The sequence below is a fragment of the Alternaria atra genome (assembly GCF_907166805.1).
Source record: "Alternaria atra isolate CS162 genome assembly, contig: 25, whole genome shotgun sequence".
Classification (NCBI taxonomy): domain Eukaryota; kingdom Fungi; phylum Ascomycota; class Dothideomycetes; order Pleosporales; family Pleosporaceae; genus Alternaria; species Alternaria atra.
The window spans coordinates 5,196,599-5,224,228 of NW_025091323.1; the positions used below are offsets into that span (position 1 = coordinate 5,196,599).

The following is a 27,630-nucleotide window of genomic DNA, read 5'->3' on the forward strand; positions in this document are numbered from 1 at the left end:
CGTATCCCAGACGCGCTAACTCGCGCCTTCACATGATCTAGGATGCCGCCCCACCCGTCTCGGCTTACCACTCAACTCAAACGTGTCAACACACGCAGCACTACTTCAATCCGTTTTTTCATAATACTCGTCATGATATTCCGGATAGCACCTCTAGCCGCAGCTTTCGCAATCATACGATATGTAGCTGCGGAAGTTGCACCGGAGATTACCACCGTTGTCGAAGGCTACAACGTGATTGCCAAGATCCCTTGCATTGGCTGCCCGTTTCTACATCAGGACACATCGCAAGGCAGTGATGCGCCATGGGCTCAGAGGAAAGACGAGAATGCTCTGGTAGATGAGTCCAACTGTCGAGGAGACTTATCGGCATACTAATGTGTTCCAGCTGCTGAACATCTCTCTTCCCTACGACTCAGCGCACTTGAGCATCAACAACGCCCCACTTTTAGCAGACGCGAAGATCCTACCGCGGATATACATTAACCAAGTCCTGTTAGACACTTCGGATGATGATCTGAGCAAGCTTGTTGCTTCCAATCAGCTCGATAACCTTGGAGGTGCCTACTTTGGTGCTTCTTACTCTTACTCCTTGCGTCATGTCAAAGACTCCAACGCACTGGTATTTCACTTCGATGTCATGGAGTTGTGGACTGATCTAACCTCTCCGGCTCTTACCATTGTTATGGACAGGGAAGAGCAGAAAATGTTGGAAGTCGTACTTCTACAACGTCCTTTATTGTCTGCTGGTGACCCAGCGAGCTCATACGAAATTATCCGTGCCTCACTCCTACCTCGCTTAGAGTCAAGCAAAGGTACAAAAGGACCCAGAAAAACGTCGATGTGGTTCCACGATTGGGATGCGAACGGCAAGAAAGGCACGGCGACACATGTTGTCAATTCGGCTTCTTCATCCTTCATCGACTACATCAGTTCTGGTGTCTGGTCTTTGTTCGTTTTCATTCTCGCAGTCATGGCGCTATTTGTTGTTGTGTGTTTGTTGATAATCTTTGGGTGTAGATGGCATAAAGACGACTACGAAAGAGCACAGCATGGCAAACGTAAAAGTGGTAGTGGAAAAGGTACTTGGGGTGGTCATGATATTGAGGCTGTGCGAAGATTCAAGACGCCGGAAGAGCTGGGACTTAGAGGTAGCGGGAGAGTTGTTGGGGTTGGGAAGAGTGATTGATGGACTGGGGTATGAGGAGCCATCAACCCGTCATCTATCTTGTACGAACTACTGACTTGTGCGCTTGGATTTCGTGCACTCGATGCACGCGAACTTTCACTATCGTCGTCTTTCTCTTGACGGTCTTGATAATCCTGCTTCGAAGTTCATCGCGCATCATGTTCCCACCAGCTAGCGCGTCAACATGAACCCACAAGCAAGAAAACCCCTGGGCAGATCATGCCGCCAGCGAACACATCTCCCGCGCTCACATCTCCACCATCATGACACCATCACCATTGCTACGATCCTCGGCGCGCAAGCAAAACAATCTAGATAATAGTTCATACAAAAAAGCACTGAGCTGCGATGCTGGCCTTGCTTCTGCTAATGGACAGATACGTCATTCCGAACTCTCCGCGCCGCTAAACGTCATCAATCCAAGCTCAACGCAACATCGCGACTCGCACCGTACCCATTCATTGCACGATCTACGTGGAGGCTACGGTTAGTCACATGGCTAAGTACCAGGCCAGAAGGTTGTTAGGTTTCGATGCACGTCAATGTTGTTAGAGTCTAACAGGAACCCATCGTCATGGCCTGGGCTTAGGAGGTATGACCGCATGGGTTTGGTTGATGCGATAAAGTCTCGTGTTTGCATCCAGAGATAGAGTATTACTGTAGTAAAAATAATCCTACGGCTTAATTTTGCTCAGGCGCTGTCCTGCGCATCCATCCAGCTTGCACAATGGCCATCACAAACACCACCAGCACCGTCCAGGCGATCTTTTCCCTCCATGTCGTTACAGCAGGGAGTTCCATCATCCTCCTCCTGGCAGCACTCGCGCTGTTCGGTCGTCAACTCGTCGGCGGACCAGGCCGCCCACGTACATTTATGAAGTTTACCAGATCGACTGAGAAGAGGCACAGGTACAACACCCCATCCCGTAATATCCACTATCGTACCTGTTAACATGTGAACCAGCTCCACGGGCACTCATATCTTCCTCATCACCGGCCTCTCCACCCTGATGGTGGCCTATGCCACACAATCGTCCATCGTCGCCCTCCAATCCCGTCTAAACTCTCCCTTCTACATCACCTCTGCCTACGCATATCCCCAATACACCGCCCCCTTTGGCAACAATGACTCAATCCAATACGGGAAAATCATCTCCATTCTCTCCTTCCTCTATCAATGTGCCATAATCATCATGAACGCCTGCATTGTAGGCGCGATTTGGATCCATGCCAACCATGTGCAGAATAACGGTACCGGTATCAAGGAACCTGGTTTCCTGTCTTGGATCTGGAACGGGTTCTGGATCTTGGCTATCCTTGCTCTTGGGTTTGCGAGCTGGGCTGTTGGTCTTACGCGACGTGGTAGCGGCAATTCTGCGCTGGCGTATCCGAGTTTGGTCAGCGATGATTTTATGGTGAGGACGCTGTACGTCACGTATGTGGCTGTTGTCATCGCGGCTTCGACTAGTGCGACTTTGGAAGCGGTGTTGTGCTGGATTGGTATCAAGAAGAACGGGGTTACTGGTGTAAGTTTACTTCCTCCTTGTGTGCATGAGAGTGTGCTGATAGTGTCTAGAACCGTTCCAAGTCCGCTCTTACCCGCTTCGTCATGCTCGTTACACCCCTCGTTTGGGCCCGCAACGCGTTCTCTATTGCGCAGGTCGTACTCATCTACCGCAACGTGAACCGCTACTCGCGCACTACCAATCAGGCCCTCGCTTTCCTCTTCATCATCTTCGGCGAGCTGTGTGATCTTGGTATCCTTGCACTAGTCCTACTCGGCGCTTGGAGCTTCGGCCGCAAGGGTGAACAGAGGCCGGAGGTTGTCAAGGATGGTAGGTACAGCGAGAGCATGAGGGATAGTGCTTACGTTGACAATCGCGGAACCACTTACCTAGATGGACCTGCTGGAACTTCTTTCGAGGAGGGAAGGGGCTCGACCTATGTTCCCCGCGTCAACTAGTGTGGATGAGGAATGATTGTACGACAAGTGTCTAATTTTGGGAGGAAATGATTGTGAAGCGTTACAAGCGTGCAAGTGACTCTACAAGTATATAATGATTAATTTGATGAATTATTGCAAACATATTTTCACTCCTACCAGTTGCGTGGCATAGATATCAGGACATAAGCATTATGATGGTGGGCTGTTTGAGAATATCAAATCACCGAGGAAAGAAGACGATTGATGAGACTATTGAAAAGTTAAAGTCCTCGACATATGTCCTTCGAAATTCTAGCTTTTTCATCATGAGAGTGTCGGTGCACTGGATAATGAATCTCTTCAGGTATCCCTGCTGGCTACGTGTGTACTGCATCCTGCATCCTGCATTCCGCTTCCGCTGTGTATTTGGTAAAGAGATACGGTACGCTTCTTTCCGAGTGCAGCTCACCTCCTAGCCATCAAATATTGTCTTACCAGGCGTCTTGGACAAATGCCCCCCAGCCAGGGCGAAGGAGATCCATAGTATAGTCCGGAGCCCATTCATCTCTCTGTAGATCCATGCATGGGAGGTCGCGTTCTTGAAAGGGTTATGTGGCGAGATCTACAACTAGTCTTCTAGTTGGCGACCCGTTTGCTGTTCTCCGAAAGAATTTTGATCTGTAATATGGCGGAAACGGGCATTCAATACGCAGTAGTTCGCGGGCGCATTGCATGAGGACGTCACTCAGAGCATCCCTAATACCAGTATCGAGTAAGTAGTGAGCGAGACCAGACAACTCTGACAGTGTCAAAATCTCTTCGTATAAGGATTTTAGTGAGTCGTATAGGGGAGAAATGGGACCTGCTGCAGCATCGCCATGACATCTTCGAAAAACAGGACGCGCACAGTTGATCAATAATGCATGCATTCAAATACGCTCGCTCGCTGAACCAAACCATAAACACAAGAAAAGAAGTCGCTTGACAAAGAGAAGCGAGCGCGCCATATCAACGCCCACGCTGGGTATCTTACAAACATCCAAAGTCCATGCCATGCCCGAACGTATCCGGAGGAAAGGAAACCTTGCTGATCATTCCACGTCTCAAGACCGCATCAAGCGATCTAAAAGCCTTAGGCATATCCTCTTACCCTATCCTCACCATGGAAGAACCCACTTCCGCCGAATCCTTCTTCCTTTGGCGTGGCCCATACGTCTGGCGTCGCAACATCATCGTAGCTCGGCTTCCGAGCAAGATCTTCAGAGTAGACGCTTGCGTCATCATTGCCCCATTGCTGGTCCCTGCCATGGCTAGTTTGGCCGTAAATCACATTCCGGTCGTATGTCGGAGCTCGTGGTGTAGAACAGCTTATTCGCGCATCTCCTTCACTCGAGATGATCAACGTGTCGGGTGATGGAGTAGGATAGGAAGGCGAGGTAGCGGTCGCCGAAGCGATGAGTTTGTTGACCAGAGCATGCAGATCCGAGACGTCGTGTTGGAGAGAACGGACGTGTTGTTCCAATGCCTTTCTAGCGCCTCTCTCATGTCTAAGCGCTTCATACACGTTGCGTAACGCCCGCGCATTCTCCTCGTTGCTGCCTGCACTGGGAACTGGAGCTACCGCTAGCGTTGGGGAAGCAGGCGCAGGCTCAGGATCAAAGGTCTCGATACTTGATTGAGGGATTGGCTCTTGATGGATGCTGGGTGCTGCCCTGGAGTGAGATCGCGATGCAGAACCGGATGCGGATGAACTTCGGTTCCTTGATCGCAAATTGCGAGGCGCGTTCTCAAGGATGATGGTTTGCCGATTGTTGCGGGACGACATTCGACGGGTGAGTGTTTCCAGGTTGGAGTACTTGGATTCAAGATCTTGAACGCGGTCCTCAATCGGCAGGCGATGTTGACTCTTCGCTGGTGGCGGCGGTGGTGGGGAGACGTTTCTGACTTGAGGTGACTCTGGGATGGTCTCCTCTTTGGGCCCAAACAGCGCATTCTTCAAGTCACCAAAGTTGAAGGCTGAGACTTGAGGTTGGGCATCACGCTCTTGCTCTCGTTTCGGCTCTTCGGTGATCGGAGTGGGGGTTTGCGAGTCGTCCGCCTGGACGAGCGTCGCACTCATCTCGTTAAAAGACTCATTGTCTGGTTCACGAATCATGGGCTCCTGCATCGGCACGGTGCGAACGGTCTCCACCGTCTTCGCTGTTTGCGGTCTACTGTAGACGCTGCCGGACATGTAGCTCTCCCGCCAGAACTTAATCTCCGCACTTCGTCCTCTCTCCGTCGACGCGCGCTCTTTGGCGAGACTATGAAGAGCATCTGCACTTCTCGATCGCCGTCTGTCGTGTCTGGAGGTCACCGTTTGAGTGGGACTGGACAGGGCGATACCAATACCTGGAGACATTTCATCTTCTTCTACCCGTTCGTCCCAAGCTGCTAGCTTTTCCCGAGGTTCGTCCAGACTATGTCGATGAGTGATAGCGCTTGGAACAGTGGGTAGTGTTGCTCTCCGGCGACCGAGATCGGGCCTATCGTTATCGAAAGTGAGATACTCTTTAGGTGGACTCGCTGGTGGGGCGTTCACATTCATGGGATATGGAAGATGCTGGCCTAGTGGGTGCAATGGCTGTAGCTCTTCTACTGGCAGATCTGATATTCGAGGACCAGAAGGTGGTGTCCTTGGTTCCCTTGGTGGTGTTGATCTCAGCATACCTGGATCCTGTTCAATGTCAGAACTTGTTCGTCACGCTTATCATGATAGACTCACGCTATGGTGGTAGCTATGGCCACGCTGCATCGGCTCTTCCTCGTGATCTTCACGGTCAGGGCTCTTTCGTCCGAACATCTTCCGAAACACATTTCTAAGCCCGCTCTTGCGCTTCTTCTTTTGCGCTGCCTTACTGGCGCTCTCTGGCGTTGAGCGATAGGGCGTGGGAGATGCGACCGAAGTTGATGGCACAACACTTTCGCGCTGTACCTCGTTCAACTGTCGCACCTGTGGTGGGGATCTCGAAGAGATCGGACGCTCAGGAACAGAACCATCGCGTTGCGGCTGCTCTCCGATGGGATTTGATCGCAACGCTGACATGTGCTGTTCAGGCACAGGTGGTGGAGACTGCAGCGGTCTTGGCGGGGTTTGCGGCCGTTCATACTGATCTTCCGGCGCGTCCTGCGGCTGCAACGTTCGGTCCAGCACGCCATTTTCCGCGAACTCTTTCTCTTCCTCTTCATTTAACGGCACATCCTCGGTGATTGGGATCGGCCCACTAATCTTCAAGTTCCCTCTCCTGATGGCCTCAGCCTTCCAGCTAGAGCGCTGCAAAGGCGACGGCGTCGACGCACTCATATCGGCGACGACAAATCCTTCTCGTTGGAGCATATGGATGTAAGGCGACGTTTTTTTATTTCGACTGTTGGCGAATGTGGTTATGCGGACGAGTCCTGGAGATTGCGCCTAGGCGAAAATTACTGGGATGACCCAGCGACTGTGAGGTTCTTGACTACCATCACCGATGTCGCGAAATCAATTGATGAGTAAGAAGAAGCAAAGCAAAGGCGGACCGGAGCGACGAACGTGGCAAACGTTCCTCTCCTAAAATAGATGCAAGCGAAGAATAGGCAATAAAGAATTAACAACGATAGCCCCGAAGAGTCAAAAGAAGCGAACTCGATCAGAAAGAGCGACGAGGTTAAACAATAGAGACGTGCCACAGCCGACGCAACAAGAAGAGCAGCAAAAGAACGGGGGCGAGGCGTTCTTAGGGTCTATGTATCAGACCGAGAGCGTCATGTACCCTTTGGACAAGGGTGCCAATAGAGTGGGGAGGGTCTGTCGGAGGGGTGGCGCGGCGGGAAGGAGGAGGCTATTATTGATGGCGCATTTGCGAATCAAGCAGTATGACCGGCATTACCTTTGACTGCAACACAACGGGGGCGGGGGGCTGCAACATCAAATAAAGGCCTGGTCGCTGCTGCACAAGCGTTGCATGAGAGGCCAACAAGTCGCTTCACGGCGCGAACGAACTAGGTGCATGTTTGTTGGATATGGGGCCGTGGGGTTTTGCGTACAGTACAGCTGCATGTTTTGGCCAAAGCGGTACTGTTGCAATCGATACACGTCCGTTGGATGCACGCACGCGCAGGCGCGCTCGGCCATGACCTTGTTCAGCCCATCTGAAACGTCCTGCTAACACGTCTTTGACCTCAGCTACCCTGTAGACCTCTCAAACCTACCGCTTGTCGAGAGGAACGCCATTCTGGATCCTAGTAAAGCCGTCGCAGAACTAATCCTTCTGCATCTAGAAATAGCGGCTTGCTGCACTGACCGAGGCGTTCCACGAACGCTCCTCAGGTCATGTCAGGTCTGAGCGCCAGCCTGCATGGGGACGCCAGGACGCATGTCATGGACCCTCGGCCATACAGACTAACAACAACCATCCTTGCGCCAGCCTGCATTAACGTGTTTGAGACTGTCCGCGGTCCAACTCCGACTACGGGCTGATTGGGGCACGCCGCTCTAGCCCACACTACACCGTCTATCGCGAATGTTTGGTACTCTACTGCACGCGTTACTGTTGGCGATGTGTGTTGATGTAAACGTGATAAAAAGGGGAGGCTGGTCGGCAGTAGGCGAAGGGTCATGAAAGGCGTTGAGAGGAGCAACGTGGCAAGCACTGGCCGCCCGTTTTGATGAACTTTTCTGTCCACGCTGATTGCACCGATAGTTATTGCGCCATGTATTGATGGTCACGACTCGCCACCACACACTTTATCCTACACGACACCGTTCATGTCAAGAGTTTGAAGAGGAAGGAGCGCATTACTCGCAATCTACGCCTTTGTGCGCCTCAGAGTCTTCTCTTTTCTCTTTTGCGCATGTAGACGCATGCAAGCCTCGCCTCGCCGTCTTACCACCGTAGTTTCCTGCTGCATGCCACTTGTGCGAAAGACATTCGGCGTTGGTGTTTTGCTGTCTCGACTCGCGCTTTGACGCGGAACTACTGCAGCTAGAGTCACGCTGCATATCGCAGCATCGCGCTTCGCTTGCGAACCAAACCATAGCGCTGAGACCATCTTCTCCCCACATCACTCCAATGTAGTAGCGAACCACAACTCCGACACTGCTTGTTTGGGAGCCCGTGGCGACAACGCATTGTTACAGCCTCGCTTACTCACACCCCTCATCCGCTGATTTCTTGGTCCACGTAAACGTCTGCCAAGTTCGGGTACCTAAGATCGGCGTGGTCTTCCAGATGCTGCATCCAGGCCTTAAGGAACTTGGACCCCCTATGGATTGATCTGGTCAGTAACAGCGCAAGCCAATTTTGTATGACAAGCGTATAGAATCCTCCACCGTATAGCACGACGTCGAGGATGTGGTCTGAGTGTAGGTGACGAGGGATTCCCGTGTGACACAGCAGGGGAGCGTGTCACGGCAGTTTCGAGTTACGCGGGTTTCAGATTTGCTTATTCGCTGAGAACATGTCCCGACGCCCACGTTCTCGGGTATGACCGAAATACGCAATGACGACGAGGGGGATCGATTGTGCAACGAACAAGGAAGGCGAGTGTTGCTGGGGGTATGAATTGGGAAGGGAATGTGGACGTACTTGCTTATTGTATCCGAGTCTCCGATCACACAAAGATGTCGCTTTGGGCGTGTCATTGCAACTGCGTCCTTCATTAGCCCATCTGCAGACACTTGCAGCCGCATGTTCATGCGTGGATATTGCGGCGAGTCGTTAAGGTTGACGTTGACGTACCGTTGAGCCGTCTCTTCTCGCCCAAGAAGCCCACCTCATGCTCCGGATTGCTCCGTACCGTACTGACAATGACAGCTTCCTTCTCGCGGCCTTGGAAGCCATCAACGGACCCTAGTTCAATACCAGGATAGGCTTCTTTGAGCATTCCAGCAAGCAATGCAAGCTACCAACGTTAACGTCTATCCGTACAATACACATGGATGTTTGAATTGATGCGTAATGCGCACGGAAGATGAGCAAGGGTGAGAGAGACGCGTACCTGCGCATTGTATGGCGTGACCACCGCAATGTCTTCAGCTTTAACGCCAGCATTGATCAGATTACCGACGTGCATCTTCACCAATGCCGCCTCCGCTTCATTAGATTTGCTATCGCCGAGACTCATGCCTTTCCCGCCCTTGCCTATTACACCCTCGTCTTCGATTTTCTCGGGGAAGTCTCCGCCTTGTGTATCCCAGAAAACTAGCGGCTCTTGCGTATCTTCAGTGTCTTGGACATCATACTTCAAGTCTTTCAGTAAACGATCCTTGACGAAGTCGGCGGCGATAAGTTTTGAATCGTATAACTCGTCGGAAGGGAATCGCATAATCTTCTCATGCATGCGATATTGCGTCGTTAGCATACGCTTGATCGATGGACCATGCAAAGCTAGCAGCCTGTCGAAAAGCGTTGTTTCTAGTGTCATGCCATCAATCGGCTTGCCAGCGGGCTTCTCTGCGTTGTCTACTCCAGCTCGAGTATCCTTACCGTTGCTTTTCTTGGCAACCTTTGATTGCTTCGAGTTAAGAGATTTGATAGTAGGTGGTAATTGTAGATGATCACCAGCCAATACTAGCTTGTTTGCTTTGACCCAGAGCAGAGGCACCCAGCATTGTGCTTCTAAAGCCTGACTGGCTTCATCTACAATGACGACGTCGAATTCCTGGCCCTTCAGGTGGAAGCCTCCCGCGCCATGCAGCGTCGCAAGGACGACTTTGCTGCCAGTCACAAGGTTGTTCACGCATCCTTTCTCTCGCTCTCTATACTCTTGTCGAAGCTCCTTTAGCTCGGTGTAGATCTGACGGCGTTCTTTGGCGTTGCGTGTCTTGCGGATAGACGATTGCTTGTCATCCATTTCTTTGCGGACGTCTTGAACCAAAGCAGCTGCTTCCGACGTTCTTGTGAGGACGTCGAGAGAGTGGTTTAGAACAGATGGCAATAACCGTGCCGGATGCCCTAGTCGCACCATAGGTACTTTATGGGAGGCTAGTCGCTCGACGATATTGTCTACGGATATGTTCGATGGTCCACATACTAGCAGGCGGAGCTTCTGTTTGAGTAATTGTAGAATAAGCTCGATGAGGGTATGTGTCTTGCCTGTTCCGGGAGGACCGTGGATTAGGGCAACTTCTCGCGAAGCCAGCGCAAATCTGACGGCCTCTTTTTGACTGTCATTGAGGGATGGATCATTCCACGCGAGCTTGTGAAGAGGGTTTGAGGGATCATTAAGGTCCGAAGGCAGAGGCGTAGGTGATGCTTGCCCAAAGAGCACGCGCATGAAGGGTGTGTACTCCTGGTCTCCGAGCCTCTGTAACCTGCTCATAGTTTGGTTCATCCTATCACGTATGAGTTCATGTAAATGTGAAAACCATGCATTCAGCAAAGACGTACCTTTTGTAGGTGACGTCGTTCGCCAGTTTGACGCTAGTATACATATCAGCCGTTTTGCACCCAGCATAACCTTCCACGACGCGTAGACTAACATCCATAACTTGCCGCCAGTAGGCACATCTGCATCCTCTTTGTCCAGTACGATTTCCACGGTCTCCCTGCGCACCCTCAACACGACCCCTTCGGCACCCTTTTTCTCCAGCTCTTTCTTCTCTGTCTTCTTTGCGCTCCCGCTAGGCTGATCCTGGACCGCGACTATATCCCCCACACGTATGCCATGTTCTGGAATGTCGGGCTTTTCGCCTTTAGCCACGACTGCCGAATCTAACCCCAGCTCGACTACGGTCTTGCCGCCCAACCCTGTCCGTATAGAAGACACATTAAGGTTCAGGATCGCGAGACCGGCGCGTGAGAGGGCGGTAGGCGTGTGTGAGGAGAGGAGCGCGTTTGTTTCGGAAAGCTCGGCTTGGAGCTCGGCATCGAGGAGCGTGAGCTGTGAGGCGGCAAAAGAGGGAATGTCCGTGGGTTTCGGCATCGTTACTGGGGGCTGAGTACGTAGACGTGGGGTTGCGAGTAGTCAGAGGTGATCAATTGCTAGTCTGAGAGCTCTTCATAGAACGGTGGGATAGTGGGGTCTCGCGATGATTCAATACGAACTCGACATCGCAAAGCCTCTAGCAAGCTGCAAGACAATAGGTTACTAACCAAGCGTACGGTAACAGTTGTTGTACATCTGCAGTGCGCGAACACTTGCGCAACCAACGTGAAGGACCGCTTTGACCCAGGTGCTATTACGTCATGACGCTAGCCCGTTTGATTCGTAACCCAGCAGTCCTTCAAGGTGCAGATGCATTTCTTCAACACAACGTTGGATTTCAGGATGGCAAAGAATCTCTAAGGCTACATACCCCACTAAAAAATGTAGCACAAACAACATCTCATGTTTCATCGAAACCTCCCATGCAATAGCCAGTAAAATTGTGCAACCAGAAATACCGGGGTTCTGTTTCTCGTAAGCTCATTACCGGCAGGGGCAGGCCAGTTGAATTCCGCGTCAGAGGCTCATTTTCTAGATTCCTGTCTGTCGCAAACCCAACCCGCCAACTGTAGACTGGAAATGGTTTTGCACATGCAACTCCTAGTTCAGAGCGCGTACTGGCATATGACCCCGTAGGGGTCTTATTCGTCTCGACGCTTGCAACGACGATGAGAACCATCAGGAGGCCCATGAGAAACAAAGTATAGAGTCTGTACCACGTGCTGGAGATGCAGGGTAAGATCGTGGTTGTGGTTCGACCACGGAAGAAGTAGAAAGTGTATAAGACCAGGGACACGGTGAAAAACAAGAAGTAGAACAAACCGACCAGAAAGTTTGTCGCGGTATACCAGAGACTTCCCAATACTGGAACGGTGGTGAGAAGAGATATCGTCCAAATGCCGCCGAGCAATAGCAAGAAGTAGAGGCGAAAGAAACGGCTTCTCCAAGAATGTGCAGGAGACCTAAGTGCGAGAGTACGAAATTAGCAATGTCTCACATATAGCCCGTACAGGAATTTCACTGACCGGAATCCAGCTGTTTTAAATGAAGTTGCTATTAGCGGGTCTAGCGCTCTAGAGGGGTCGTTGAGTTCTATGTCATTGACATTGGTCATGACTTTCGTTGCAGTCTCTGTTGGCAGGATAGTCCTTAAGCTGTCTGGCTGGTACACGAAGTCCTCTGTGAGCCATATCGCAGCGCTTAGTCGCAGGAGACCCAATATGGCCAAAGGGAAGAAGAGCGTGTCGACACCGAACCCAATAACATCAACGACATATTCGCCGCTGGACATGCTACCGATAAGTACGTAGAGCGCCGACACACCCTGAAGTGTTGTGACAACGGTCTTCAACATCGTCAATGAGGCCACCTCTACGTGGGTGCCCTCAGGAAAGCGCAAGCAATGCGAAGCAGAGGCCATGACCATGTCTTCCTCACCATTCCATCCGTTCGCGGTCCAGAATATCGCATTGGTAGCTGCTAGATCATGACGGCTCCATCTGATAGCACGAACGCGCCGATCGGTAATGGCAGCATATCTCCAGATTATAGATGTCGGATTATAACTGCACAACCAATCATGCCACCTAGGGCGTCGATCGGTAAGATACGATACTGTAGGCGTCCCGGATATGAGATGCTGAGGCGGAACAATCATCAACATCTTGATGCTAAAACAAGTCGACTCAAGAACAACTTACAGCGATCAACGGAGCAAGACACAAAGTAAACAGCGAGATCCATTCGGAGAAACTGATACATTGGCTATTATAATGGATGGGCTCAACCTGGACTCTGGGATAAGACATTGAAAAGGGTGTAACTAACGATTGTGTAGATGAGGAGTTGAAAGAAGATATCCAATTTATCTTCCATGGTCTCAGTAACAGCGGGGTTGATTACGCACATGCAGCCAGCCACACGACACGATCGTAGCTCAACATTGGATGAAAGTAAGAGCTGAAATGCATCTCTTGCCATGAGGTCGTCTTGCTTTCTTTCCCCTTCAGCTCGCTTAGCATATAGTAGTCCTAGGACGTTCTATAAGGTTCGAGATGTACTGGGAAACTAACATAGGAGCGCTATATAGCACTGCTTCGCCACGGCTCTTGCGCCAGTTACTGATGGCGGCGGCGAGCTGGACTACCTTGGGTGACGCAAAGTTAGAGCACTGCGTAGAACAACAGCGCCTCCCGTTCATAGCAAAAGCTTGCATGGCGTCTCTACAGGTAAAAGAATGGAGTGAGACACTGTGCAGGCCAGGAATGTACTTGTTCTCAAGGCTCTCTCTTTACCCCAGCTCTCTGCACCATGCATAGCTGTGATCGATCAGTTTGGAGGCGCAAGTCTCGCCCATAGTCATTCATGGTGTGGTGGCAGCGCGTGACGAACGCGTGCATGTAGCGTCTTGCGGCTGAGTTGGTGTGCCGGGTATAGCGAGCGGAGATGGCGGAGATGAGACTAACATGATCAGATCAACTCCAGGGGCTTTTTGATACTAAGTTGTATACCATGTGCAGCCGAAAGTAGCACCACGACGTTTCGTATCGACTTCCTTTCAAATGTATATCTCGTGCCAAGATTCCGTCAGTTTGTGATTGAGGTCAGAGTTCGAGCGTCCTTCCCTCTTGCATTGATTGTGCTGCTTAGTAATACCGCTCTAGCCTCTAGCCACAACTCGATCTCTTCGCATCTGAGCTTTGGACATCGATCCCACTATCAGCATGATCACTCTTAACTTCGAAAACTGAGAGCATCCTTCTCCATCTTTGTACGCTTCTTCGCTGAGTGTGCGGGATATGCGACGGCGACAAATCACTTGTTCTGACCTTTTCATCCTATCTCGGAGAGCGCACCTCTCTACCAATGCCACGGCAAATCCCGTTGACTTCGATGTGTAAAAGTGTCCAATACGGAGAATACGCTCCACTAGTGCCAAGGACTATTACTGGCTTTCAGGTCTATCGGTCATCGGACTGTGCCTATGTATTTCAAGGTTGACGTAGTGCGCTGAGTCCTCCAAACCACCCATAGCATTCTCACATGTAACCCAATGTTGCGCAATCTTTGCAGCGCACCGAGGCTCTACTTAGGTCAGTAAGGCATCGAAGAGGAATGCATCGGGCGATGGATTGGCCGAAATCGTGGGGAACCCCATCGTGAATACCCCGCATTTTGTCCACGCGGGACTAAGCAGTTACCCCTGAACAGCAGCATCTCCGTCATCAGAATACGAGCCAACTGCTTCCGGCTGGTCTCCCGACAGATCGAGGACGACGGCGATTCAGTCGATACACCATAGACCGGGAAAATGCTTCCGTCTGCATCCCGGCAGTTCATATAGTTCTTGGCATCAAGACCTTACACCAGGCGCCGTTGCAGTAAGTTTGGCAGATGGTGTTTTCAACTCAAACCGCCTACTGTTGAAAGCGCGAAAAAGAAACATTAAGCGAACGGCTTTTGCAACGATTGGTGTGGTTACAAAACTATAAACCATGATTTGTGTCGTGCGACTCGTCCGCTAGATGCGCCGACATCTCATGATCCACCGCCTAGTGGATAGGCGCCGGAAGCCAGCTACCAAGAATCCAAGCCTATTCAGGCTTTTTCCCCTGGCTGACACTTGGAATTGTGTTTTCTGATAGGTCGAGATTGATTAACTCCACACACCACACCAGTCACACAAGGCTGTTGCAGCTCACTCCCACCATAAGGAGTGCGATCTGCGACCCAAAAATCCGGAAAGATGTTATTGGAACATGGATGTATCTGCAGCCACGGCGAACTTCGAGCTCGTGTGCAGTCTTTCCGATTAACTCATCGACCGGACGCAGTCGACGTGGGTACCGTCCGAGGTTCGTCGTGAGAAAATCAGCTCCTGGCTTGTGAAATCTGCTTCACCGAGATGGTTAAGTATCGCGCATTGGACAGCGGTGGTTGAAGCAGTCACAAAGTGCGAAGTCTTCATTTGATTCAACTAGCAGGCATTGAATGTACAATCACTCCACTATGAAGCTCACAGCACTCTTGTCGTTACTTCCTTTGGCTCTTGCAGTCCCAGCGCCCCTGGAAAAGCGTGCAAATCCTACTGTCATTGCTCCATCACCTCAAGCTACGGTCGCCGGCATCAATATCGCGAATGTTGAGTCTTTCAAAGGCATACCATACGCACAGCCTCCGATCGACCAGCTGCGACTAAAACCACCTCAACCCCTGACTTCGTCTCTAGGAAAGGTTGATGGTACAGGCAGTCCGAAAGCATGCCCCCAATTCTTCTTCAGCATAGATGAGAGGAACATCCCCACCAATATCCTAGGAACCATATTGAACCTGCCACTCCTTCAAACGATTACGAATGCCGGAGAAGACTGCCTTACTATCAATGTCCAACGTCCAGCTGGCACGAAAGCTGGCGCCAAACTACCAGTACTATTCTGGATCTTTGGTGGTGGCTTTGAACTCGGATCTACTGCAATGTACGACGGAACCAGCCTTGTAGCCGAATCAGTCGCTCAAGGCAAGCCCATCGTCTTTGTTGCGGTCAATTATCGCGTGGGTGGCTTTGGTTTCATGCCCGGAAAAGAGGTACTAGCAGACGGCTCCGCCAATCTGGGCCTTCTTGATCAGAGGTTGGGCTTGCAGTGGGTTGCTGACAACATCGCTGCATTCGGCGGTGATCCCGAGAAGGTGACGATCTGGGGAGAGAGTGCAGGTGCTATCTCTGTATTAGATCAAATGATGCTTTACGACGGTGACAATAGCTACAACGGCAAGCCACTCTTCAGGGCTGGTATCATGAACTCAGGTTCGATCGTTCCAGCCGACCCCGTGGACTGTCCTAAGGGCCAGGCTATCTACGATAGGGTATGTTATCGAATATAATGCCGATAACACAGCATCGATGCTAACCCATTACAGGTTGTGGAAGCAGCTGGATGCGCCAGCTCAGCCGATACTTTGGCGTGTCTCCGCACAGTTCCATACACGAAGTTCCTCAATGCTGCCAACACCGTCCCTGGTATCTTGGGCTACTTTACCGTCAATCTTTCTTACCTACCACGACCGGATGGAAGAGCCCTCACAGCATCACCCGATGCACTGATCAAGGCTGGAAAGTACGCCAAGGTACCCTTTATCGTTGGCGATCAAGAGGACGAGGGTACCCTCTTCGGCCTTTTCACTTCAAATCTCACCACTACCAGAGAGATTACGACCTACCTCTCAACCATCTTCTTCAACAACGCCTCACCAGCACAAGTCGAGCAACTAGTAGGCAGTTACCAAACTATCACGCAAGACGGCTCGCCCTTCCGCACTGGCCTGCTCAACAACTTTTACCCGCAGTTCAAGCGCGTCTCCGCTCTCCTTGGCGACGTTACCTTCACTCTTACCCGTCGCGTGTTCTTGGAAGTTGCCGCACAAGTCAGCCCAACCGTGCCGTCATGGTCCTACCTTGCGACATACAACTACGGCACGCCCATTCTAGGGACGTTCCATGGCTCGGATATCCTCCAAGTCTTCAACGGCATCTTGCCGAACAACGCTGCCAAGTCCATTAGAGGCTACTACTACTCTTTTATCTACAATATGGATCCTAATGAGGGAAGCGGACTGATGAACTGGCCAAGATGGAGTGAAGGGAAGAAGCTGGTGAACTTTGGAGCAAACAGCAACAGTTACCTCGATGATAACTTCAGGAGTGATACATACGGGTTCTTGAAAGATAATGTTGCGAGCTTGAGAGTTTGATCTGAAAAGTCTGATGTTTTAGCGATACAAACACTTCAAGGGATGGTCATGACAGCAAACGAAGTAAATGAAAGGAAATTAATATGTCATGCATTACTAGTTTTGTTTACTACTGTTGCTCTAGTATCCACCGCCGATAGTTGGCTGTAAGCCATATGGCCCGCTCACGTGGTCCACATCTTTCATGGACAATGAATCGCCCAGTGCTTTCTCGAGCCTTTCGCCAATCTCTTTGTCAACCTTGGCAAACATTTCTGTTTGTCGTTAGCTTACAAATCTTCAAGGTAGTATCTTACAAAGCGACTTACTGATCGACTCCTTCTGCACCTGCGGTAACGCCTTCTTCATATGCCCGCTCAAGTTGTCAATGAAGATTTGGTCGTCGCCCCACTTCTTGTACAACGCCCATAGATTGCGTGGCTGCTCAAAGTCCTCATCCGTGACCTCCGACGTGTATTGGCTCACTTCGCCAACCCACTTGTCGTGTGCAACATCCGGTGGGCCAGACTGGATCTTGCGGAAAGATGACCGGACGTAGTCGGGATCAGCACCGTAGTTTCCATCGAGCCTCATAGGGCCATCACGTTGGTAAGGACTGTAGACTTTCTTTGCCTTGTTGCATGGTAGTTGCTGGTAGTTCGGACCAACGCGGTAACGAGCCGCGTCTGGATAGCTGAACATTCTTGCTTGAAGCATGATGTCTGCTGATGGCCCGATACCAGGAACCATTGTGCTTGGTGAGAAGGCCGCTTGCTCGACATCTTGGTGGTAGTTGGCAGGATTCTTGTTCAACGTGAGTTTGCCAACTGGAATGGCTGGGTAGTCCTCATGCGGCCAGATCCTAGTAGCATCGAATATGTTCCAGCGGTAGTTCTCGGCCTCTTTGGGATCCATAACCTGAAGCATCATGGTCCAAGTGGGGAAGTCACCCTTCTCAATCGCGTTGAACATGTCTTTTACATGGTAGTCTGGCTCTTCGCCTGCCAATCGCACCGCATCTGCTGACTTCATGGTGATGTTGCCAGCATCGGGCTTGAAGTGGATCTTTACGTATTTGAATGACCCGTCCTCCGGTTTACCAAATTTGAAGGTGTGAACACCGTAGCCAGTGATGTTTCGCAGAGACTCTGGCACGCCTCGGTTGCCAAACAATTGCATAAGCGCATGCATTCCCTCCTGAATGTCGTTAGCCTGAGTTGAGAAGATGACGAGACGCATCACAGATGTTGTCCCGATTGACCGAGCACACATACCTGGTTTTGGTTGTGGAAATCCCAGAACATGGTAGAGTCTGGAACATGTGTCTGCGGATGTGCTTGGTGGGAGCGGTTCAGGGACGGAAACTTGACGGGATCACGGATGAAGAAAACGGGCAGGTCATTTCCAACCAAATCCCAGTTTCCCTCGTCGGTGAAGAACTTCAGTGCCCATCCTCGAATGTCGCGTACGGTGTCAGAAGACCCCTTCGCTCCAGCGACGGTGGATAGTCGAGCTAGTACTTTAGTCTTCTTGCCGACTTTGTTTAGGAAGTTGGCGGACGTGATGTGCGAGATATCGTGGGTGACTTCGAATTCTCCCCACGCTCCTGCAGCCTTTGCATGTACAACCCTGCGAACGGTCAAGGTGTGAAGAATGAATGAGGATGCGTGACATTAATATACCTCTCTGGTATCCTTTCGCGTGGAAAATGCGCAAGTGTCTCGATGAGCTGAGTGTCTGAGAGTAGAGCGAGACCACCACCCTTGAGTGGCGAGCCTCGAAGTACAGTCTGGACCGTTGGATCTTGGACAGGACGTCCTGCATGCTTGTGAGCAGCTGACTTAAGAATCACACACGAGGGCTTTACCTTCAGCTAGAGTGTATACTGGCGCATCGGTATTTTGCTATAACGGCTCTATTAGCTACCAGGTAATCAGCATCAAAGCGTACACGTACAGAAGCCATTTTGGTATGTGCAGAAGTGTTATCTATAGTCGTTTGTACTGGAGCTTTCCTGCCGGAAAATGGGCGCCATTTTTATGCAACGATTCCAGACCTGCAATTGTCGTGATGAAGTCATCCTCGACGCGTACTCGTAAATCTGGGATATTTCTTTGGTGCGTCATCCTTCTGTAAGACACAAGTCGAGTACCTATCCCACTACCCGTTGTGGGACTGTACCCTTGTCAACGTTGCGATGCCCTCTTGGCCGTCAGCGTATTGGAGGGAATTTTTTAAGACACCCAGCGCTTAGCTAGATGTAGCAGAGGACTGCGGGTCGTGCTCTTCTCAAGCATACCAGCTGCCAACGGCCACAGAGGACAGAGGCGCGCCGCCATCACAAGGCCGCGCAAATGCGGCTGACAGAAGGATGACGATTGTGCTCGGACTTATTGGCGGAGATACGACGGACTTATTATGGAGATGGTACGGGTTTGTCATGGAGCTAGACTAGAGTCCCGTGCACGCTCCTAGGCCGGGGTCGCAACCGAGCACGCGAAGATCGCAGAGTAGATTCCTAAAACGAACGAGAAGCGAGTGAAACCATCGACCAAGGAACCGAAAGCTACGACTCCAAACCAAAGATGACACAACCTAGCGAGGGTACCGCGCATACAAGCTCATCCAGCAACCTTTTACTGACTACCCGGTGACGGTTTACCAGTCACATCAAACGACTCGATGATGCGCGACAGAGTTATTACCTTCCTTCGAGCAGATCTCAGCTCCGTAGTCCAATCTCTTCGTGTCTTTGCAATTGATTTCAGGCTGCCACCCAAAAAGGCGCCTGATAGGAAAGCCGCGAGCAGTAGTAATTGCATTTCAACGGATTCGAAAAGCTATTGAACATGTGCAAATTTGCTATTTCTTGCTACAACTCAATATCTTAACAAGTGATACCCATGACTCAATGCTCACAGAAGCTATAAGTCTGACCAGACCACCCCCGTTCGGAAACCTGGACGAACGCGCCCCTCTCCTGCATCAGCTTTTTGCGATGCTCATTCGCCTCTTTAGAACTCATGGGTAGCGAGTGCTTCCCATCCTCGAAGTATTTGCGTACGCAATCCATGAGCTCCTCGGGAAGCTGAGCTTCTCTAGCAGCAGGAACACTAGCGAACCCTTTCTCCGCAAGCAGATTGATGAGCTCCGGTGGTAGCTTTGATAATGCTTCTTGGCGTGTCTTGTCATTTGATCCGAGTAGCGAATCGACATACCATTCCATCTGTTGAGGCGGAACGTTTGCCGTCGAGATAATACGTTTCGTAGGGTCGACGAGCCATAGTGCGATGAAGCGACGATGCCCAGGCTTCGTAGGATCGATGAGCTGGAAAGGAGAGACACGGTGTTGACTGCCGCACGCGTTAACCAGTGTCATATCCGAACGAAATCATGGCCAACTTACAAGACATTTGGGAAGGCCAACAGCCTTCCTTGACGCGTCTGAACGTTTCCATAGTTTTGCAAACATGGCGAGTTACCACATCCCAGGTTGGTGCCATAAACCTGCTCCATCCAATGATAAGAGTCTTGTCCAACGCTGTATTCGTCCTCGTCGTTCATGTATGCAGAGGTTTGCATGCGGAAGGAGAGGCTGTTGTCAGTGATATTCTCGCTGTCCAAGTAGTACAGGGCTGTGGCACAAATATTTTCGTTCATTTGCCCCTCGATATGCCATCCACCAACGGGAAACTCAGGCTTCTCGGGTGTGAGTTCAATCGACGCCATTTTGACGATGATTTGGAGTCCCGAGTCGTGATACCTATCAGCAAGACGCTTGCCTGGTTGTGGCTTGTAAGATAAGTCGTTAAAGGGGATTGGCTCCATGCGGGGTTTGCGGGCATTATTCCACTTGGCTTCCAACAAGGCTTCTTCACGCTCTTCCTCCGTGTCGTACTCAAACTCGTACCCATTATCCTCTAGATCACCTTCGCTGACCTCTGCATCAGCACACGCTTCCTTGTGATCGGGAATCCAGTTGTCCTCGTTCGTGTCACTGTGAGAGCAGAACATCAGTACTTGCATAGCTATTGAGAATTCAACTGACTTACTCAGGATTGTTAGGTTTACCGGTGCGAGTATCCATGCGGCCGGCCCCTTCAAACTTATGGTAGTCGACTGCCAGTCTCAAGCACTGGTCCCACATGGGGATCGATGTATCAACTAGCTTCTCGATGGTACGGTATATGTCGGGATACCTCGTAGGGTGAAGGTTATTGATGTAGCTGGTGAACTTGACGCTGCCATCGTTCTGGAAAGCCACGTTGGCTGGCAGCCATTGATATGTATGCGACCAGTATTCCGGCGGGATGTCAGAGCCCCCTACGCCGTAACTGTAGCGGTTTCTATCTGAAGGCTCTATAGGGGGTTCTTGTGGGATGGTCTCGCCCTTGCCAGCCCAGCACTCGATGGCGTCCGCCACACCAACGTGCTCTTCGTGAAAGCCACAGCTACGGCCGTAAACCAATGGGTACATAGATGGATGTACTAGATCTTGCACCATACTATTCGAGTTGGGATGCCAGTCAGGAGAAGCAGCATGGTCCGATTTCAGCTTATCAAATGCTTTGCGCAGACTTGCGTGCAGCTCGCTCGTAACAAGCGTGTCAGATTTGGCCACGGAAGCAAATGCGTCCAGACAAGGAATAATGCCGGACTGTTCGTAGTACTTAGCTTTGCTACGAAGCTCTTGGATACACTATAGGACATTAGTGATAAAGACGAAAAGCGGGCAAGGAGTACCGTACAGTGTCAAAAGTAGCCTCGTCTAATATGTTCTCTAGCTCGCAATCGCACCAGTCGTTATGAAGTTCGAGTCGATTATCGTCGTGGGTCCAATGCTGCCTCTTCGCACCAACGGCAAGTTGCCAAAAGTGATCATCAGGGATAGCCAAAGCCTCCTTGCGCCACTTAGCGATGATATCGTCATCGAACACCTTCTTGTACCAATCGATCTTGTCGGTAAGCTTCTCCATAACGTCCATCATGGCCAGCTCCCGAACGGGTATAATGTCTGATTCGCTTCCATAGCAGTTGTGATGGGAACCAATGGGATAGAAGCCATAGCTTCTCCAATCCCAATTCCGTAGAGGTAGTCCAAGGCCAGGGTATTCATTCTTTGGTTTGACAGAGGTCTCAGCCATCGTTGTCATTGAGTGAGTAAAGAATCGTATTTTTCGATCAGGTCTGCATGAAATGTGTGCTGAAGCAAGAGCTGGATACCATAGCGCTTTATACAAGCTGCGATTGACGACCATATCGTGGAACTGTAAGAGCCGTTAGTGCGCTAGCGCAGGCAACTGCGTGCTGCCTGGGATGTTAAGGTAAAGAATGAGATATTTGGGCGCATTGGAGGCCTAGCCTTTGCCTGTCCGGGTTACGCCACGAATGAGCACTGAACTATGCGCGATGGGATCCGCATCTGTAATCATCGAGGTGTCGCGGTTATGACGTTCGCATAAGTTCGCGAGCAGCATTGAGAACCCTTTGCCTAGCTTGCGACGTAGGAGGTGAGATGGGAAGATGAGAAGATAGTGTCTCCGCGTCGAGCGCAAAGTGTTGAACGCGTAGCGCGTCGGAACGCGTACACTACAGTGCCGGTGCGCGTAATGCACAGGTTCGCGTAACGCCCCACCCACAACACAACAGCTTCATGAGTATTGCAGCTGTAACGCCTCAACAAATCGTGATAATATTGCGCAAAAGTAGTTTTATACTATATACTGGCCTGCGAAGACTTTGCGCTAGTCCAAATCTTTTTTTGGGCGGCGGATTACCCGCGATCTGGTGGTTTGGGGTGGAACTGGCTGTGTAACTACCCGGGCTCCTACAGAAGCTGTACTACCCCTAACACGTTTCTGACGCTTTGTAGCTGGCTTATGAGGTTTTGGAGCTTTGCGTTTACCCTTTTGGGGCAATTGTATAGCTTTTTGAGCGTCGCGGAGGCTCTTTTGGAGGTCTCTTTAGCTTTCTCTGCAGCCTTCCGCTTTCTGTTCTCATCCTAGATCCTCTCCCGCTTAATACGCTTCGCCCTTTGTAGTTGAAGCTTGCAAAGGCGAGCTGCCTTGTTGGCCTCGGCTTGCTCGGCTTTTTGAAGCTTTTTAAGCTCTTGTTGTTGTTGTTGTGATGCCTGACGATCGCGAGCTCGTTGTACACTCCTGGGCGACCAGACTTTTGCTCCCCCATAGTAAACCTCGTCCTCATCAAGCTGGAGGGTGAAGGACTGCTTTGGTCGCCTCTCCTTGATGGCTAGGGACCGCTTAAGGCCCCTGACCTCACCGCGGAGGAGTGTATTTTGAGCTGCAATGTGGTGCAAACTTCGTTGAAGCTTCTTGACGTCCTTGCTGCTCTGATCCTTCACCTCACGGCGTATAATTGACTTAAGCTTGAGCTAATCCTCCCCGGAGAGTACTGACTGGCTGCTGTCAGAATCTGAAGCCTCCTTGGCAAACTTCTTGAGTACAGCGTCTGGGTTGGCTGGGTGTATACCGGTGGCTTCAAAAGACCTCTTAATGAGTGGAGGTTTGAATACAGAGGTCTAGGACCTCCAGAAGAGCGGGAAGAAGTCTCCTTTAGTCAAATTGAGCAACCCCTGACTGTCCTGAAGGTATCCAGCCAACTCAGTTGAGTAAGCGTTCGAGAGGGGTTTAAACATAACAACGTCAAGGGGTTGAAGCGTATGGGTAGCGTGAGGGGGAAATACAAACAAGAGGATCTTGTTGTCGTGGCAATACTCAATAAACTCCATAGTTACATGGGATCCGTGGCCGTTAAGAAGTAGTAATCGATACCCGGTTGAAGCGTGTCGTCTGGTCTCTCTTTCAAACACCCCCTTGAGCCAAGCTAACCCAATATCGTTGTTGCTCCAGCTAGAGGGAGAGGAGGTGACAAATACTGAGTGCTCCCCTGCTTGTATAGCATTAACCCAGCTTGATTGAACAGCTCCGTTGGCCCCCTGGAAGATGAGTGTAGGACTCAGAGGTTTGCCATCAGAACAAATACAAGCTATCACTGTTATCCACTCGCTGGAGCCATCTTCAAGTGCTTGCCTTACCCCTTTCTGCTCCCAGAGTCTCTTGTCAAATATACGCTTTGTTCTGCCAACTCGGCTAAGTTGAAAGCCCTTCTCGTCCATATTAAATATATGGATCGGCTGTATATCGTACTCCTCCATCTTTTCAAGGAGAAGCTTGAAATACAAGTTGTACTTGGCTCCGGAATCAGCTTTAGTCCGTTCCTTGGTTATGCCTTTGCTATAGCGAGAGATGAGATAGTCGGGATGCCGGTGGATGAACCGGGTAACCCAGCTTTTGGAGACCGCTTTGCCAGCTAGCTGACCGGCAAACTGCTGTATCATTGTCCTTGTAGGTGGCAAACGTCGCTCATTAAGTGTTTTGATATATTGTACAAGCTCGGCTTCGTGTTCTGGGTGGAGGACTTGATGCGCAACGTTGCGGGGTCTTGTTAGGCCTTGGTGCCGTCGAACGAGCGTACTGCGCTCAACACCGTACTTGGCAGCAACTTTGTTGTACGAGAAATCATCTCCTGGCTCGCGCGATTCTATTTCTTCAATTGCTTCTTGAATCGGATCCATATCGGTGGAGTTGTGGCGCGTTGAAGTTGTGTTGTTGATGGGGTGGGGTGGGGCGTTACGCGAACCTGTGCATTACGCGCACCGGCACTGTAGTGCCTCCCACATCTGCGTGGAAAGATCATAGCGCCATTCCGAAGTCGCGTCACTGCAACACGCTTACCATAGACTTCTCTATCGAAACACTGCAGTTCAACGTTCATGCGCATTTTCTATCTTGAAGTATCTAGTGCGTCTGCCTCACAGAGCGTCCAGCACTCTTGACACTCTTTCGCACGTTACGAGGATTGGAAGTTATGCATCAGAGACATATACATATCGTACACAACAGGATAAAGTACGTATAACCCGGTTGAATGCGGTGTATGCGCAGACACTACTAGTTACATACAGTTCGACGACGACGGTCAAAATACACCGAATAGGAACACATCGAGAAACAGCTTCCCTGCGTGGTGCTCACTTGCGCTTCGTGTATAATTTGACATACTTCACATGCTCGTTGCCCTCAGCGTCTTCGTAGCGTTCACTGACGATTTTGTACCCACCGATTTTGGGCCAAATCTTTGTCCAGCATGCCCAGTAAAACCCACCCAGAAGCAGAACGCTGACACCAACAACCGGAAACACGTAGTATGGGTAGCCCTCCGCGTTCCAATCACCATCCGGGGGGATGAAGGGGACGATCGCGAGAAAGATGTTTGCGGCCAGGTAAAGAACAGCAATAGGAAGGTACGTATGCCATGGCGACTCCCAGCGCTCGCGCTTGTTGTAGTGCAGGTAGATGAGGCCGGCGGTAACGAAACCGTTGATCCATGCTCCGGGGTAGGTGTATAGATCGGTGATAAAGTTGTACGCAGGACCAGCGGGAGGTGCAACAAGCACGATGACTGTAATTAGCCAATGCAGGAACAAGGCGGTCGCAGGGGCGTTGAATGGTTTGTTCGATGCCCAGAATCGGCTCCTAAAATATCGATTTACGAAGTTAGTGTATGTTTCACACACAGTCTCGTATGTGGGAGTTTTTACCAAGGTAGCAGACCCTCCTTCGCGAACTCCTGGTTGAGGCGCGAGTGGGCGAAGCTGACTGCAAGTACATTGCCCAAATTGCTGAGAGCAACGAAAGCTGGGAGACTGCGCGCTCCAGCGCTATTGCCGAAGACGTTTCGGAAAAAAAGACCAGCGACGATCACTTCGCTCTTCGCGAGGTCGGATTTAGGGATTGCAGCAAAGTAAGCCACATTCGCAAGGACATATAGGATGGTTGTTCCGCCGATTGCTAGAGGTGCTGACCAAGAGAGGGTTTTCTTTGGGTTCCGGATTTCACCCAACACGTAGTTGGCATTCTCCCAACCTTTGTACGAATAGATGATGCGAAGCAGAGCTTGACAGTATCCGTAGGCACCGCCGCCACCATAACCATCACCCACTTCCAGTCTGAATGCGTTGTCGAAGTTGTGCGGCTGTTCGATCTTCAGATGGCCGGCCAGCGCAGCGAAGCCAGAGAAGACGATGAAAAGGAGAATGAAGACTTTGAAGACGCCAAGGACGTTGAAGAGGCGGATACCCCATTTCGGAAACGTGGCGTGAAGGCCGACCGAGAAGGTCACGCATGCGATGGCTATACCACGCGCCGCCCAACCATCGGGCGCTTCTGAGCCAGCAGCGAACAGCACGTAGCGTCCGAACGCCAAGGAGTTGCCGGATGAGAAGCCGAGCAATAGCATCTGTGCTGCAAGAACGCATGTCGCAACGTACTTGGGGTGACGATAGACGCGCTCCAGATAATTCTTTTCGCCGCCTGAACGTGGGATCGCAAGTCCGAATTCCAGAAACACGGATAGTCCACAGAAAGTGAGGATACCGCCGATAATCCAGAGGAAGAGCGATACACCGACTGATCCCGTCACAGCGAAGATACCGGAAGGAGTAGAGAAGACTGTACATAATTAAGCAGAGAACCCAAGCGTATGTGTGTGCAAAATACGTACTGCCGGTACCGATCATCTTATTTAGGATCACGAAGACCGTGGCTGTGTAGCCTAGCTTCTGAGAGTCGTCGTACACATAAGCATTGTCTTCTTGTACACTGCCATCCTCGTAGACCGGTGGAGAGGGTGAGGTCTCATCATTGGCATACCGCGCTACCTTCGCGTCGTCGTCAGCGATCGCGGCCATGCTTGGACTCTGCTAGGAACACCCGTAGCTCGCGTCAATTTCGTGGTCGAAGTATGGCCGATGAGTCCTAGGAAAAGGTTGTGCAGATGATTAACGGCCACTTGGTAACCGGGATCTTCTAGGCTCATATAGCCGCCTGCAATGGCGCGATAACATTGTTGTAGCATGCCACGCGAAATTGATTGCGAATCCACTCCTACCATGTCGCGATCAGCAAACGCTGTAACATTTCGAGGCTTAAGTTGCTTGTGGTGTCCAAAGCTGACCTGTTCCAAGAACCCTGAACAGGAAGGTGAAGCAAATAGATGGTTCGAATGTCTTGGTAGATCCTCTCAACGCTGCGCACAGAGGTCAAGGGCGATGTCGTGATCGCTGGGCATTATTAGCCGACCACCATCGAACTTGGCGCGAACTCGATGCTTTGAACTGCGCTCATATTCGCGACGGGTATAACTTTTTGAAGACGCCGAAAGCATGTCACCGAACGTATATGGCAGAGATAGCGCGCATGATAGTGCGGCTAGATCTCATCGGGGCGTTCGTAGCGCAAGATTGACAGTGTCTGGTAAGTCACGATGAGATGAGGTTTGACGATGTAGTTGTGAGTGGAAGGCTGTCGGCCGGGCCGTTCGCGTGTCTCTTAGTGGCCCGTAATTTCCGTTCTAGCGCCAACCCTTGTTGGACACTAGGCTCACCCTTCTTCAACACCACAGGCGGTCTGCTTACTGATGGATTCTGATCGACTACTCGAGCTCACGATGGCATCGAAGTCCCTACGTCCACTAAAGCGTCTTAAATGTTTTCGATGCAACTTCGATGTCGACAGGAGCCTCCGATAGCGAGAGGCCGGCCCTGTCGAAGGAATAGCTCTCGCATCATCGTGCTTGCGACGCAGCTCAGCATCAACAGTCATTCGGCATACCTATGCACGCTTTCTCTTATGGTAAAACATGCAACTTCCAGATTATGTCACGTTATGTTCATGGAATGGACGCGTCATCGCGTCATCCGAGGACAAGCTTCAACAAGAGCTGCACCGAAGCTTGACCGACGCCACGAAAGCCTCACGGACGG

The 27,630-nt window shown here is 50.9% G+C and overlaps 7 protein-coding genes across 7 annotated transcripts; 2 read left to right on the forward strand and 5 right to left on the reverse strand.

Moving 5' to 3' along the window:
• Nucleotides 1-132: 132 nt before the first annotated feature.
• On the forward strand, nucleotides 133-3,152 carry ALTATR162_LOCUS6793 (uncharacterized protein; the record flags this gene model as incomplete). The annotated part of the gene is made up of 5 exons (XM_043314415.1): nucleotides 133-336; nucleotides 389-1,082; nucleotides 1,885-2,098; nucleotides 2,154-2,715; nucleotides 2,766-3,152. 5 exons carry the CDS (start codon nucleotides 133-135, stop codon nucleotides 3,150-3,152), a joined length of 2,061 nt encoding a protein of 686 aa, XP_043170350.1.
• A 1,093-nt stretch (nucleotides 3,153-4,245) lies between these two features.
• ALTATR162_LOCUS6794 (uncharacterized protein) lies at nucleotides 4,246-6,489 on the reverse strand (the record flags this gene model as incomplete). Its single annotated transcript, XM_043314416.1, has 2 exons — nucleotides 4,246-5,829; nucleotides 5,878-6,489. The coding sequence occupies 2 exons, from the start codon at nucleotides 6,487-6,489 to the stop codon at nucleotides 4,246-4,248; spliced, it is 2,196 nt and encodes a 731-aa protein (XP_043170351.1).
• Nucleotides 6,490-8,825: 2,336 nt separating this feature from the next.
• Nucleotides 8,826-11,057, reverse strand: ALTATR162_LOCUS6795 (uncharacterized protein; the record flags this gene model as incomplete). Its single annotated transcript, XM_043314417.1, has 4 exons — nucleotides 8,826-9,035; nucleotides 9,132-10,467; nucleotides 10,523-10,555; nucleotides 10,615-11,057. The coding sequence occupies 4 exons, from the start codon at nucleotides 11,055-11,057 to the stop codon at nucleotides 8,826-8,828; spliced, it is 2,022 nt and encodes a 673-aa protein (XP_043170352.1).
• A 4,011-nt stretch (nucleotides 11,058-15,068) lies between these two features.
• ALTATR162_LOCUS6796 (uncharacterized protein) lies at nucleotides 15,069-16,808 on the forward strand (the record flags this gene model as incomplete). Its single annotated transcript, XM_043314418.1, has 2 exons — nucleotides 15,069-15,923; nucleotides 15,978-16,808. 2 exons carry the CDS (start codon nucleotides 15,069-15,071, stop codon nucleotides 16,806-16,808), a joined length of 1,686 nt encoding a protein of 561 aa, XP_043170353.1.
• A 120-nt stretch (nucleotides 16,809-16,928) lies between these two features.
• ALTATR162_LOCUS6797 (uncharacterized protein) lies at nucleotides 16,929-18,752 on the reverse strand (the record flags this gene model as incomplete). Its single annotated transcript, XM_043314419.1, has 6 exons — nucleotides 16,929-17,062; nucleotides 17,117-17,984; nucleotides 18,062-18,416; nucleotides 18,470-18,605; nucleotides 18,655-18,691; nucleotides 18,744-18,752. The coding sequence occupies 6 exons, from the start codon at nucleotides 18,750-18,752 to the stop codon at nucleotides 16,929-16,931; spliced, it is 1,539 nt and encodes a 512-aa protein (XP_043170354.1).
• Nucleotides 18,753-19,695: 943 nt separating this feature from the next.
• On the reverse strand, nucleotides 19,696-21,931 carry ALTATR162_LOCUS6798 (uncharacterized protein; the record flags this gene model as incomplete). Its single annotated transcript, XM_043314420.1, has 4 exons — nucleotides 19,696-20,140; nucleotides 20,194-20,784; nucleotides 20,840-21,486; nucleotides 21,536-21,931. 4 exons carry the CDS (start codon nucleotides 21,929-21,931, stop codon nucleotides 19,696-19,698), a joined length of 2,079 nt encoding a protein of 692 aa, XP_043170355.1.
• Nucleotides 21,932-24,837: 2,906 nt separating this feature from the next.
• On the reverse strand, nucleotides 24,838-26,556 carry ALTATR162_LOCUS6799 (uncharacterized protein; the record flags this gene model as incomplete). Its single annotated transcript, XM_043314421.1, has 3 exons — nucleotides 24,838-25,342; nucleotides 25,408-26,317; nucleotides 26,370-26,556. The coding sequence occupies 3 exons, from the start codon at nucleotides 26,554-26,556 to the stop codon at nucleotides 24,838-24,840; spliced, it is 1,602 nt and encodes a 533-aa protein (XP_043170356.1).
• Nucleotides 26,557-27,630: the final 1,074 nt, after the last annotated feature.